Below are 16,273 nucleotides of genomic sequence, written 5' to 3'. Positions count from 1 at the left end.
ATTGGTATCAAAATTATAAATTTTTTTAGATAATTTTTATAAATACTGTCTATTACCAGAAATAGAAATTTGAAACAAAAAAATTAAATGTTTATATTTTAGCATTCCAAAACTAAATGATATAAAACAGCAACAAATGTCATAGCTATAACAACTTTATAAAAAAAAATATGTACAGTCGAGATCATTTCAAAGTTGACAACTGAAAAAATTGTGTTTTTTAACGTTTTAAGGAAAAAAAATGCATTTTTGGTCTGTTAACTATTTTGCATATTGCAATAGCCTTGTTAATTTGCATAAAACAATAGATAACTGATTAGTTAGTTTCACCAATAAACAACTGAAGAGCGCCAAGTGAAGTATTGTTATATCAATTGAAAGTTGACAACAAAGAAAACATTGTAAGTATAGTAAGAAATTAATTTCAAATTAAGTATAACACAAAATTTAATTCCAGAATTGTCAATTAAATAGTTTTTTAATATCAATAAGAAAGTATGCCAAAGAAGAGAGAATTGAATCTCAAAGAGTGTGCAGATTGTACACGAGCATAAAAATGGCAATTCTCTTGCTGTTATTGCAAAAAAGCATCAAATATCACGAGAAGGTGTCAGAAAAATAATGGTCAAATATTTAAATAACAATACAGTGAGAAATTTACCTTGGCGATACGGCCCTAAGGCCACAACATCAAGAGAAAATACCATGATTTTCCGTGAGACCACCAAAAACTCTTTTATAACAGCTAAAGAAATAAAAGAAGAGCTTATGCTTGAAGCCAGTGTTTCAACTATTAAGAGAAGAATAAATAAAAACAGTTTCCGTGGAAGAGTAGCTCATAGAAAACCAATGATTTCAGCAGTAAATCAGAAGAAAAGATTAGCTTTTGCCAAAAAATTTGTGGACAAGCCCCAAGAATTTTGGAAGTGTGTTATTTGGAGTGATGAGTCAAAACGAGAGTTGCAGGATGCTAAATGATGAAAATTTGTTTGGGGGAATAAAAATCAAGCATTTGAGAATAATAAAATTGTGGGAACAATAAAGCACTCACCTTACATAATGGTTTGGGGATGCTTTTTCAGGGATTGGAATGGGTAATATTGTTCAAATTCACGATCGCATGAAAGCAGTAGATTACAAACAGATACTTGAAAACAATTTAATAGCATCAGCAAATAAAACAGGGATTGAAAATGAATTCGTCTTTCAACAAGACAATGATCCCAAACACACATGATTGCTTCTCAGATAATATTTTAATGAAAATGATATCAAAGTTCATCAATGGCCACCGCAGTCACCAGACTTAAATTTAATAGAACATCTGTCTGAATTAGGATGAATTAGACTGCTGTATTCCTCTTAGCCATAGAAAATCTTTATCATTGTACAAAGAAGAATTATTTAAGGTTTAGTCAGAAATTGGCCAGGATATCATTGATAAATTAATTAACAGTATACAAAGTTGAATTCTTCATGTAATTCAGACCAAAGGTGGTCCAACATAGTTCTGATTTGACTCTTTCTTAATGTTTTATTTCATGTCGACTTTGAAATGGTTTTGCCACACAACACAAATTTACAATTTGTAAAACACATAATATTTTCTTCAAAATTTTTTGTTGGATTTAATAAAAAATTAAGTCTGAAAAGTAAAATTAAGGTTAATTCAATTTTCACATATTGATAAGATGATGATAAACTCAAAAGTTCAAAAAACAGGCTATGTCAACTCTGAAATGACCTTGACTGTATATATATCATAATCATAGTGATAAAACCCAATGTTCTAAATATTAAAAAAATACCATAAATTTAACAACTTATTTTACAATGTGATTCTTCTATACTCTAATACAGTAATTCTCAACCTTTTTTTCATCATGGTACACTTTTAATAATTTAAAAATTTGGCAGCACACACAGTTACTTCAGTAAGTACCGCAGGACAACTGGTGACCTCATAACAGTGACTTTTAAACGCAGTTGGTTATTTAGATCACGTTTTCTAAACGCTTTGATAACTACCGACAGTTGCTGGTAATGTGTTGTTAGTTACTGGTAACATCGATTACAATTTCCAAATGCACTCTATGAAGATAGAACCAATTAAACCACTTGTTTGACGTTGCTTATGTATGGATATTTGCAGTGGTGGCACACTTCAAAAATCTCGCAGCATAGTGGTTGATAATCACTGCTCTAATAGAATATGTGATTCTATATTCTAGTAACTTCTGTATCTAAAAAATTATCACTTCTCTTTAAGATAATGAATTTGCTTAAAAATATCAAAAATACACTTACCAGGAGGTGGGACTTGTACACAGCCCAATATATTTCCTACTAAAGTTTCCATTTGAATATTGGGCATCATATTGTCTATATAAACTGTATATGTTATTCCTAAACAGTTCTGCAAATATTCACATATTTATAAATGTTAACCTAAATTCATGAATATGATATATATATTAAATTAAAATTTTTTATATTATAAAAATATAATAGTTATAAGGTTTGATGTTGATAATTAAATTATATTTTTCATTGTCACATTATTATAGATATTATAAAAATCTGCTTAGGATATTAAGATTTTACTTCTATTTTATGCCAAAAATGTTTTACAAAATAATTACATACCATTATGGACTGACCTTAAACTAATAAAACCATGTTTAGACTGTAGAATCCTTGATTTATGGGAGTCTTTGTGTATAACAACACACAAAGCTTGTAATAAACCATCTTTTGATCTTGGAGAAGTTTGAATCAATATATATGAAGTTCAACAGGTTAACTTTCTTATATATTACATATTTATATTTTCCCTTTCTTTATATTTTCTGTGATGTTGATATGTGTATGTCTTATTGTTTATTATCCAATGTTATAGCAACCTATGGATGATCTAGATCAGCGGTTCCTAACCTGTGGTCCGCAAGAGCTAAAATATGGTCCACGAAAGATTTAAAACTTTTATTCATTTTAAATTATTATTCCCACGTTGATACAAACTGAATTTTATTTTTATCAAAAATGTTATGTTTTCTATTTTAATAGTACTATTAAAGCATGTTACTCTTGAGTTTAACAATTACAGGTAGGCCTCCTACAATGCGGTACCTTTATAACACGTTTTCGCTCCAACGCGGTTGGAAAAACGCGGAAATTTTCTGACAACGCGGTACTTTTACAACACGGTTTAGAGTATTTAGAAACGAATCATCTTTCACATAAGAGAAAAATCACAACAGATCACATAAATGCAGTGGAACTTGATGAAACAAGCTCTGATCTTGAAATAAGGCCAGTCAAACATTCTCGAACAACTCTAATAAGTGACGATGAGGATTGAATTTGTGAGCATAACATTATGTTTCTTTGTGATTTTGATTTGAAATCATAATCTTTTTAGTTTTTATATGATGTTGAATTTTATTTAAGCTTTTTATGTACATAAATTTAAAAAATGATGAGAATGTTACACCATAAAAGGCAGTTTTTCTCTTTTTAGAACTGAATCTGTTTTTGTATTAAGTTGGTGTCTCCTATAACGTGATTTCCCACAACGCAGTATTTTCAAGGAATGTATCTACCGCGTTGTAGGAGACCTACCTGTACTTATGTTAAAAGTTCTGATTAAAGTTTATTTTTAGATTGACACAGTTTATTTTTCTTAAACCTTGTGGTCCCTGCTAACAACAATGAAAACAAAGTGGTCCCTGGTCAAAAAAAGGTTGGGAAACGCTGATCTAGATGATGCATTTTCTTTGTTTTTTATTTTTTCTTAATAGTTTAATTTTTACACACTTCTGAAATGTATTTTATACCTGCTTCAAAAATGTTGATGCATTGTAAATGTTTAAAAAATGGCTAATATGACGTAGCTATTAATTGTTCTGTTAGATTATAATAATGTATTCATATTCTATTGTTTGTTACCAAAGAAGACAATTTTGAATTTGTCAAAAGTGTTCGTTATTATTAATTTTAGATTAAAAGCTTATTTAACACAGACAGACATTAAAATTTCATTATTATTTTAAAATCTGCTTACATTGCAATTTACAAATATATAATAGATCTACTTTAAAATATTCTGAAAATTATCAACTTTCTTCAATTCTAAGATGACAAAAATTATAAGACACATTAGTAATTCAAAATTTAAATTGTTTAAAAATTTTTATTAATCCACAATAGCATATATTTATCTATAAAATTATATACAACTTTTATTCTGACTGAAACACAAATAAATGAATCCAACAGATTTATACATGCCCCATAGCACTATTTCTGTGTTATTCTATAGTAAAACCTGTGTAAACTAGAATCATAAGTCAAAATTTTTTTCCAATTAGAACAGATTTTAGTATTTTTTTCTTGTTTTTTCTTTTCAAACTAGACCAGATGTATGCTACACAGTTACATTCATTTTTACAGAAAATCAATTCTATTACATACATAACAAATATTTTATTAGTAGGTTTAATCTAAATTAATCCAAAGTGATTTGAACTAAAGAAAGATGAGAATATTCAACTGCAAAAAGTGAGAACAATCCAGTTATATTGGGTTGTTCAGAAAGTAATTTCGTTTTTTTATTACTAGAGGAATTAGATGTATTTTTACCAGCCAATTTTATTTTAAACCACATTTTCATTATATATTTCGACAGCTGACATTTTAAGGCTTATTTGTAAAAAATTTTGTTTGATTCTGTACAATTGTTTTTTTTTCAGTGACCCATCAAATATGGAAAATCGAAAGCATCATTTTTGGCATATTTTGCTTTTTTATACCTAAAAAATCAAAATGCTGTTCAAACAAGAAAAAAATTGTGGTACATGTTTGGAGAAGATGTGTCGAGAGAAAGACAGTGCCAAAACTGGTTTACAAAATTGCATTCTGGCAATTTTAATATCGAAGATACACCATATTCTGGATGGCCATTTCAAGCCGACGAAAACAAAATAAAGGTACTGATTGAAGCAATCTGCCGTATAACAACACGTGAAATCACTTAGAGATTAAATCTATTAAATTCAACCGTTTATTATTACTTAAAATGAATTGATTTCATTTCAAAGCTCGATATATGGGTTCCACATGTTATTAAACGAGAGAGTTATGGTTGGATTTTAAAGAAATTTTTTTTTGAGCTCTTACCAGACAATTAACCAATTGTTTCGAAAGTATACTGCCATCGAGTAAACAAATTGAGTAATATCATCAAACAGAAAAGGCCAGAATTGATCAACAAACAAAGTGTAGTGTTTTACCATGATAATGCCAAATTTCACACAAGTTTGGTAACTCGTCAGAAACTGTTATAACTTAGATGGGATGTGTTATCACACCAACCATATTCTCCAGATTGGGCACACTCAGATTATTACTTGTTCTGGTCTATACAAATTTTTTTTAACTGTAAGACATTTACTTAAAATGACAATGTCAAAAATCACTTGGATCAGTTTTTTGTAAACAACAATCAAAATTTTTATGAATGTGAAATCATGCTACTACCAGAAACAATGGCAAGAGATATTTGACCAAAATGGTCAATATATAATTCAATAAAATATTTATTTATTATAAGAATATTGCGTTTATTTTTCTATGGAAAAAACGAAATTACTTTCTGAACAACCCAATAAAAAATTCACTTTGTTCCAGAGAATTTGTGCTAGGTATTTAAATACTAAAGGTTCTCACTTGTGATCTTACATGACAGTAAACAAGACAATTTAAGAATGAGGAGCTTGTGTTTCACTTTACCATCAGAAATTCTAATTGTTTTACAGTAATACAGAGACTAAGTTATTCTGTGATCTGACTTTTCAGGAATTTTAATATTCTTAATAATTGTTGACTTTAATCTACATACAGGAAATCCTCATTAGTTCGTAATTCAAGGGACAAAATAATCACAACTTCAAATTATCCAAGATTTACATATTTCTGTACAATATGTCAAATGTCACGTAACTGATCTAATTTATTAAACAAATGGAATAGGGCTACATGTATAGAACACTATTTTTATTAATTAATAATTAATAATAATAATAATAATAATAATAATAATATAAATAAACTGCAGGTAAACAGCTTGTGTCTAGTGAGAACCTACAGGTTGCCAGATAGGTTTTATAAAAAGTAAAGCAGAATTCCTCAAAATATAGCCCAAATTATTTTTAAAATGGCCCAAAAAGTAGTAAGTCACCCAATGTAATAGCCTAGAGCCCTACAAATATCTCAATCTGCTACTTGTAACACAATCTTGCAATCCCGAAAACCAGTCATACTTTATGAGATAAGAGAAAAAAGGCGTAGTCCATGTACCATTAATGTCCATGCTCTTTGAGCATGCCTAATAAAATTTAGGGGTCAAATAAAAAAACAGCATTGTGTACACTTAACAGAAAACAAATGCAAAAAATGAACAGAGCACAAGAACAAAGCAATTGGCATCAACTGCTTTTAGTTTTGGTTTTATTCATATATGGCAATTCAAACCATGGGCAATCTGCCAAAGGGCCCCCTATTTAGATGTTACTAACATGAATAAAACCTGGAAAATGCCACCTAGCCAACTCATTGGCTAGGCACAATGTCACAACCAACTACAACTACCAGTGTTCAGTGGTGTTATCCACATTGACATCAATTGCTTTGTTCTTGGATCATCTCTCTGTATCAGTAAGGGCAAGGATCATCTGTTTGCAGGCCAGTATAAGGACCACCTCTGCCATGATTGGTAGGGTACGAGAATCGCTCCTCCCATGACCAGTAGGTGCAAAGATGTCTCTTTCGTGGTGGAAAGTGCAAAGTTTGCCTGTCTGCTGTCATGTACAATGATCATCTTTTCTGTGTCTAATAAGTGCAAGGATCACTTCTTTCTCTTTCAGCTCCACCTCAATTTTATTGCAATATGACAAAGTCACACGATGTCTCACTAAATGTAACAAAATATGCATCTTAAAACAGAAGAAATGCAGTAAACCATTATTTATTTTAAATTCTTTAAGTTTAAAACATGATTTTGTAAATATACAACATAAATGTTGCAGTACATTTTCATTTTAATATTACTACCAAATACAGATAGTTCCTAACTTATGATCAGTGGCGTGCCGTCATTGGAAGCGATGGAAGCGCCGATTCCACCTTCCAATGACCTTCCCTTGTATTTTATAAAATATAAATTTTCATATTTTAATGTACTTTGAATTAATTAAAATGAATATTTTATTATAACTGCATTATGTATCTTTTACAAATTTCTATACTACATGTGAAAAAAAAATGATAAGATTGCTATTGTATATTCGAATAATTCGGTGCGAAGCAATGTCGAAACCGGGTCAGTTTCTAATCAGCCAGATTATATAGGCATTAGCACATGAGGTTTACAGTGCACCAACCTCACCCGGTTTAGCTGGTAGAAGCGACACACGCGTACGGAGTCCAACTTTATAACCCGGACCGGTTCTGAGCTGTTAGCCGCCTGCCTGTCAACTTCCAAGCAGCCAGATTATAGGCATTGGCGCATGCGCTTTACAGAGCACCAACGTCACGGTTTAGCTGGTAGAAGCGACACACGCGTAAAGAGTACGCGACTTTATATCCTGGAGCGGTTGTGGGCTGTTAGCCGCCTGCTAGATATTCGGCCACCCTCGCCTGATTATGTGAATCATGTGCAGACTAGATCAACGCGGAACCTGCGGGCAACCTGCGGGCCAGCTACAGCTGGCGAAAAGTTTCTATCCGGCCCGCGAGATCTTTAATAGATTATTAAATTGGAAAAATAACTATTAATTAGTTATTTTTCCAATTCTTTGTAATTTTCGAAAACGATAAGAGAAATAAATGTAGTAATTAACTTTTTATTTATTTATTTCATATTTGCAGACTAAAAGAATTACGAGTCACAAGAAGGCGTCAATTAACTACTACGGCGCGGAAAAAAACGTAAAATTTATTCTGGCCCATGTTATAAAAAGGGTTGCCCACCCTAGACTAGATTTATAACAACCCAACCGATAGGAGTTTACTAGCACGTTTTTATGATAGTTCTGTATAGTTGACAGGAGTTTAAAAAAACTCCATTAAAGTATTTGATATATTTATTCTGCGTTTATTCCGCTCTCCCATCTTATATTACTTACGGATTTCAATGTTAAACCGGTGATATTACGATTTAGTATGTCCCATCTGTAAAGGGATGCAGAAAAAACGTGTACAATTCTAGTACAGTGTTAAAAATTAACTGTTACTTTGGCAGCATCATTTACAACCAAATTTAATGAATGAGACGTACAGTACATACAATGGTACAAAAAAAAGCTCTAGAATTTATTTTCCTTAAATTTACGATTTATATATCCGTTGTCATAAAAATTTGTCTTTCCACTGTTTTCCCAAGACTACAGATATTAAGGTACAAAGTAACTGGTTTCGACTTATTTCTACTTAAGAAGTGACTAAATAATTAAGAGATTAGGGAGTGGGGACATGAATAAAATCCTGTTGAAAGAGCCAGAATTTTACTTCAACAAAAGCTTAACAGAACCAATCACTCGCTCAGTACAGTGGGAAACTGATTTCCGTGTACACCTGGTATTAAAACGAATTAGTTAGAAAACGAATGACTATTAAGTTTAACATAGTTAGATTTTTACAGCTACGGTGAGAAACGTTTAAAATTTACAACAGCCCTGTGGCGTCCTTTGAGATATACTAGTGATGCGACAAAAGAGGCATTTGACATTGACCGGTATCGGCACCCTCGAGATTTGGCACGCACACACTCACTACACACCTACCTGGACCGTCACTAGTTCCATCCATTAGCTACTCGTATCAAGATATTTGACTAAGTGGATTGTTTTAAGATTTAAAAAGTAAAGAATATTTTATGTTATTTTTATGTACGTTTCTTTACAAAGCTATATTTTAATTATAATTTTCTTTAAAAGTATATTAATACAATCGAACAATACATTGTACCAGGTATGTATATCCACCGCACATTTTATTTCACCGAGTAAGTTTTTATAATTTATTTTTAATTTTAGCCCTTATATCGTGGCTAGCGATTCAGAATGTAATTGTGATATTAAAAATACATTTAGAGAAGTCTACAGTTTTTACTGGCTTATCGAACAAATGAATACGAATGGACCCTAGACCAGTGATTCTTAACAGGGGGCCGCGGCCCCTGGGGGTCCATAAGAAGTTTGCCGGGGGCCGCCAAATTATGCAAAATTTCCTTCAGAATATAATAAAAAGAAAATTGATGTATAATCCGAATATCGTATTCAAAAGTGAAATAAGAAAGATAAAGTTTTCCTATTTAGTTTTTATTTATTTATTTTGTATTTCTTCCTACATACAACTTTGTTAGTACAGAAGAAATAAATGTAAATATGCTACTTACACCGCAGTATTTACTTCTTTTATTCCAAAGCAATTTTAAGAAACTATTAATGCTTGGAATTTTAAAAATAATTAGGAAAAATAGTAGGCTTTGAAAATTTAAATATTTTTGCAAAAGATATGCAAAATCCTTACCACAAGTGGGCGTTTTAGTTTTAGTTTAGTTTTAGCATCGACATTGGATCGATTTATCGACATGTTTCTTATTTTATTTTCTGTTAAAAATTAATGAGTTTTCATGTTTAATTGTGAAGTTTGAATGTTATTTAAATAGATAATGAAATAATAAAATTATGATTTACATTTATTATATAAAAAATAAAGCAATAATAAAAAAATCAATTTAGAAAACAATCCTCATACCGGTACTCCAATATCCAATATCACTTCCTAAGCCTTTTAAATTTCCGGTACTCATACATTATGATGGTATCAGGGAGATTAATTGCATGTAGATCATTCACAATTATTGCACGCGGGAGAGATTCGATCGTTTGAATTTTGAAATATTCTTTTTGCATTCTATTTCAAAACCATCGATAAAACCTGACGAAGATCGCGGAGGCGATCGAAAACGTTAGTTAGTGGTTAATTTTCGTATGAGTACCGGAAATTTAAAAGGCTTAGGAAGTGATATTGGAAAAATCAATTTATTATAGATAAATTATCAAATTATTAAATATAAATTATTATTAAAAAATGGGGGTCACAAAAAAATTATGAAATATTTGGTGGGCGGCGAGTATAAAAAGGTTAAGAACCACTGCCCTAGACCAGGGATGGGCAACCCGCGGCCCGTAGTAATATTTTTTGCTGCCCGCGTGACATAAAATATGAATAAATATATCAATTTCCCAGCTTAATGAAATATTCAACAAAAATTCAAACATTATTTTCTACAACTTATATTTGTGAATAGTTTTTTTTGCAATGAATTTAGTAAAAATTAAAACAAGAAACCGACTAACAGACACATGGAAACGAATTTAAAACTAGCAGTGACTAATATTTGGCTAAATATTTCCGATATATTACGTTTAGATCAGTGCCAGAAGCTATATTAAGTATACCTATGCTAATTTATAATTATATATGAATAAAGAATTGTGATTTACCGACAGTACCCCCTCTTTTCTCTTGTGTGCGGCCCGCGTCAGTTCAAAAGTTTTGAAATGCGGCCCTTACGTAGAAAAAGGTTGCCCATCCCTGCCCTAGACCATCACTGACGCGCAATTAACTGATTGCCCCTGGAAGTCGGCTTCTTACAGAAACACAGCTTCCCTGTCATCAAATGTCACGGCACGCCACTGCTTATGATAGAATTCTATTTGAAGACTCCCATTATAACTTACTGTAAATTGCTCAAACTGTATTTCCATGCAAATAAGAGGATGCTCTTATATATAAAAATCACTTGCTTTCACACTTTTGAAACATGTTTTACTTGCTTAAACATAGTTTCCATATAAGAGTGTATATGTCAGCTTGTCAACTGCACTGCTGTGTCAATTATCAGGTTGTGGTTAGGTGGTTCTTTTTTATCTGTATGGTAAGGGAATCACCTTACATTAGTTTGTATGGTAGCAGCATAATTGCTAATTTTGGATATTTTCATCCTAAATCTAGAGTTTCTTCCATGGTGTAAAAGTCAGAAGCAAATTCATTGCTAGAGCAGTCAATGTTAGTAAAACTGACCAACTCTGACTAACGTTTTTTCAATTACATACTTTATATTAACCTCCTATCTTGCAATATAGGAGCTTCTTGTAATGCAAGATCTTATTTTATGATAATTTCCCTACTTCATGAGCTTTCTTTACATATTACATAATTACTGATGATTTTCTTTTCAGAAATAAATATATTCTGCATTACCTAATTCTAAATTTTTATTGTCAAAAGACCCATACAAAATGACTAAGAAAACATGGGTTAAAACTAACGTTTTTGAATATTTTACTATAACAACAAATGGAAAACATTCTATTTGTCAATGTGTAGTTGAAGATGAAGATGATAGTACTTCACAAACCTGATTTTTTTCCACTATGAGAGTTTTTGTGATATGCTTTAAGGCATATTTTAAGATCTTTTCCTGCAGTAAATAGAATAATGTAGGCAAATTTAATAAATGCTGTTATATATATATGGTATATACAGATAACTGTATAAAAATTAAATTTGTATCTCTAGTATTGCTTAAGAAATATCTTGGTTCTTTAGTTTCAAAATCAACTATAATTTTCAAAATTAATTCATTTTTTTACTTTTGACTAAACTCGAGCTAATACTTTATAAAATTTTATTGAGGTTACTACAAAATCAGTTTTGCCATTGCGGAAAGCACTGAAATAAAAACATTAAAAAAATTTAGCCAAAAATTAGCATTTTTAGTTCAAAAGATTATCTTCCATTTTGCTTTTATTCTTTTTGTAAAAATAGTCAACTAATCATTTATAATTTTTTTTTTTTTATTAATTTTATTGAATGCCTATAAAGTACATATAAAAATATCAATAATTGAACAACTTAAAAAGTTATTAAGTAAATGAATAAATAGCAATAAGGATAGCATACAAAAATGTTGAGAGAGAGAGAGAGAGGTGTAGCTGCAAGGGGAGAAAGTTACAGTCAAGTATATTAGTTTAGGATTCAGCTGATGAACCCTCAGTAATACATTTTAATGTTGCAATCTCCCATAAACTAAATAAAAAAAAAAATTTATAATTTGCTCTTTAAATGTATATTATAATTCTGTTTCATTTTTAATTCTTCACTTACATGCAATCCACCAACTGATAAACACTGGTTTAATCTAGGGTAACCTAAGGTGATTCTTAGCCTTTTTAAAGTAATTCTGAAAAACTTCTCTGCCAAAACTGGGTAGCCATATGATTGTATAAACAGATCACTGATAGTCAAGATGATTTAAAGCAGAAGCCTATCACTATTAAAAGTTTTTAAAACTAATGAGTGTTTTTAGATACTTCTCAGAATATAGTGCAATTCTGTCCTATGTATAAAAGCAGACTTTGTACTTGACATAGTAAATGCCCTTATAGTCAAAGAAACAAAAGTAAATCAAACATCATTCTTGACTTTTTAAGTTGTTACAAATTCTATATATTAAAATGAAGGATATAAATGACACCCTCTGTTTTGTGCCCACCCTCTCATATATGACTACTTTTGATTTTCTCCATGAATGGCCACAAATAGACACTTTTACTATATTAGTATATATCTATTGTCTATTATTTTTAATATTTAATTGTTGGCCATGCTATTGGCAAGCGCCAAATCCGACAGAGGGCGCTTAAAATGGCTGCCGAAACAGGTAGGAACCGACAGGAAACGTTGTCTTGTTGAAGGTGAAACTGTTTTGGATGCTGGAAACATCGTATTTTGTGGATTAAACTCTAACAACAACACTGAACATAGTTTTATTTATCATAATAGTTATGTTTTTATATTGGAACATGGTGTATACTGCTTAAAATATTTAAACACTTCTCAACTGTTAACGTGTAACAGGTAAGAAGTGTTTTAATTCTACACACGATAATCTTTTATTTTATTTTTAAATAATAATTCTTATGTAGTCATGGCGTAGCGGTAATATTCCAATTCAAGTTTGAAAATTATTCTTTTGAAAATCTGAAGCCGTCCAAATAAAAAGAAAAAAAATGTCTAATTTTTTTTTGTAAATGGACGTGCCTATCAAAAAACTGTTTTTGTACGCAGATCGGAAAGAAAATAGGTAAATTTTCTATCTTCATATACGTATGTTGAGACAACTTTCCAGTCAAATTTTTAAAAATATTCTTAACTGAAAATGTAAGTTAAATTACGTTTTTTGTTTTCATTTTAGGGTATACCCATTTTAGTATTATGCTCGGCTATCACATGTTTACGAAAACCAGACAGCCCCGCTTTGCACGTGCATTCTCCCCATAATTGAGATGTATTAAAACGACAATATCTGAGATTGCAACACTAAAGCAACAATATGAACTTTCAGTGTTGTTGTTAAGAGTTTAATCCACAAAATACGACGTGTCCAGCATCCAAAACGGCTTCACCTTCTACAAGACAAACATTTCCTGTCGCCGATAGTCTAGAATTTTATGTAAATTCAATGATTTGTTCTCAATTTGGTCATCGCAGTAGTCATCACCGATGGAAACTGAATCGGCTCAGGCATTGAACTAACACATGGTCAGTTCCTTACCTGTTTCGGCAGCCATCTTGAGCGCCCTCTGTCGGATTTTGCGCTTGCCAATTAGCATATACAGTACAAACAATTGTTTAGACAGGAAATTTTTTAACACACTAGCTTTGGCAATTGTAAATTGACAATTGAATATATACAAACTAGGAGTTCATAAGTCAGTAAATTTTTCAGATTCTGAACTGACTACTCAGAATTTTTACAAATCCTATTTTGCATACTATAATTAGATATGTATATTGCATTAAAAATAATTTGATTATGTAATATTCATATTCTAACATTAAAAATATTTATTAATTTATAAAAAAAATTTTAATATTTTATATATAAGAGAACTATAGTAATTTATTTTTATCAAAGTAAATTTAATTGATTTTATTTTCTAGTAATTAATGATCTAGTATTTAGTTTTAATGTATCTAAATCATTTATTGTAAAATTTTATATTATAAATTATAAATAAATTTATAATATAAATTCCTTATTCCTTAATGTTTACTGGTAAAACTAAACAGATATTGAAAACTTTAGATCAGTGATGAGAAATCTTTTCTGGATGAGATCCACAAGGAAACTCTGTAGGCTTCTGGCAGACCATATAGATTTTTTTTCTTACGGAGTTGGAGGCTTTAAGATTTCTGAGTACCAATATACTCCATAACTGCCAGTACATTAAGTAGTAATTATTATTATTATAGTTTAATTTAAATGTTCTTTGTCATGAATATCAGCTTACTTAAGATAGAATAATGGTGTGAGACAAAAAATAAGATTACATTGCCAAAGTCCTTATATCAAGACTGTATATGTTGCTCACAACTGTTTTAAATTATATATTCAAATTTGTTTTTTAATCAATTAAATTACTTTGTAATCAAATAACTTAGAGTCATTACCTTGAAAGTATTGAAGTAATCTAATCTTGACACAAGAACTAAACATTTTGGGGCATACATTAATGAATGATGTTGAATAAGTCCTGCATTTTCTACCACTTCCTCCTCTCCTTCATCGTCAGGTGGTTTACTTGGAGTGATAGCAATTGGTTCATTAAAAGACAAGCATGCACAATAATGTCGATTTGCATCTATATCTGTTAAAACTGATACAAAAAATGTTGGCTGCTGACGAACAGTTGACAATGACCATCCTTGAGGTTGACAAAACTGAAATATTAATTTTCATTATGAATTTAACACACCACTTTTAGTACTGCATAATTTTTAAACTAAACAATAATTATATCAATAATAACCACACATCTTTAAGAGTTATAAACTATAATTAAATTTGTCATCAGTTATTTTAATCTCCTATTTTTATCTTAAAAATTTTTAAAGCTAACAGTTTGAAAAGTTTTTACATCACACTTTTAATTTAAAATAAAACTATCTGAAGACAAAGTTTCAAAAATGCTTAAGTTGAAAGAAAATACTAATAATATTTGATTCCAGTCCACAGGATCATCCTTAATAATTATTAAAGACATTTATCACGAATTTAAAAAAACTAAAACAAGAATATAAATATTCTTTAAGAAACAACTGTTGCATCAAAAGTTTTTACACAAAGTAATCAAACAAAAAAATAAAAAATTTTACAACATGGTGCTTGATTGATTTGTCACACATTACTGACTCAATGTTAGCTTGTTACTATTATTTAAATTAAGAGTCAGGATAATTAAAAATGCCTTTTACTGGAGAACAGAATTAGAAGAGAGTTCCACACAAAATTTTTAAGATGTTTATCTCAAGAGATTAGATGATCTTATGATCTTCATAATGCAATGAAAAGAATCAAATTTTAACCTTATAGTTACTCTATAGTTTTAAATGTTATTCATAGTAAATATGTTCAAAATTACAGTGTTTCTCATGACAAGCTGCATGGCTTAGTGTCACAAATCTAACTTGCATCATTGTCAAAATCCTCCACAAAGTCCCTTCTCATTTGATCATCAGGTATATAAGATTATCACAATATTAACAATTCAAAAGTTTTTTATAATAATTTGAATTTTGTACTATATCTCTACAGAAGTTTTATTAATTAGGTTAATATTATACAATATAATCTTTTAACAAACACAATTTGTTCTTTCTATAATAAAAATTGTTACTGAGTTATTTCTAACACAATGAAACATAATTTGTCTAAAAAGTTCAACATCACCTTAACACCGGGGTGAAATCAACACTTTATCTGGAATCTGTTACCGTTGTGTTTTGTGGAAAGACAGTCTATCATTGGTTTTTACTGAGGAAGAACTATTCAAAGTTCAAAAACGTTTGTGATAGACTGTCTTTTCACAAAACACACCAATAATAGGTTCCAGATAAAGTGTTGATAATTTGTCTAGTCATCCCTTTTACATCATTATATCATCATCAAAATTTGTCAATCATTTATAGCTTGAATTAATATATTTACTTCTAATACATTCATTTTGATTAATTCAAACCAATAGAATGATTTATGGTTTTAGATTTGAATGAAATTAATTAAAAAGTGAAATTATTTAAAAATTAATCATAACTAATTCCTCGTTATTTCAATTAACAAAATAAAACAGCTTACAGTAAC

The 16,273-nt window shown here is 30.2% G+C and overlaps 1 protein-coding gene across 2 annotated transcripts in view; it reads right to left on the bottom strand.

Moving 5' to 3' along the window:
* The window catches only part of Sbf (SET domain binding factor), a 139,992-nt gene that overhangs the window by 100,986 nt on the left and 22,733 nt on the right, over nucleotides 1–16,273 (bottom strand). For both annotated transcript variants that reach the window (XM_067273684.1, XM_067273685.1), the window contains exons 3-4: nucleotides 14,584–14,853; nucleotides 2,308–2,416 (exon numbers count right to left, since the gene is read on the bottom strand). In XM_067273684.1, coding sequence (XP_067129785.1) covers nucleotides 2,308–2,416; nucleotides 14,584–14,853 — 379 coding nt within the window. The remainder of the gene's footprint in view (nucleotides 1–2,307; nucleotides 2,417–14,583; nucleotides 14,854–16,273) is intronic.

Source organism: Centruroides vittatus, unplaced genomic scaffold, assembly GCF_030686945.1.
Source record: "Centruroides vittatus isolate TY-2023 unplaced genomic scaffold, ASM3068694v2 contig_484, whole genome shotgun sequence".
NCBI classification, from domain to species: domain Eukaryota; kingdom Metazoa; phylum Arthropoda; class Arachnida; order Scorpiones; family Buthidae; genus Centruroides; species Centruroides vittatus.
Note: the sequence above shows the minus strand (reverse complement) of the source record. Positions and strands in the feature narration are given on the sequence as shown.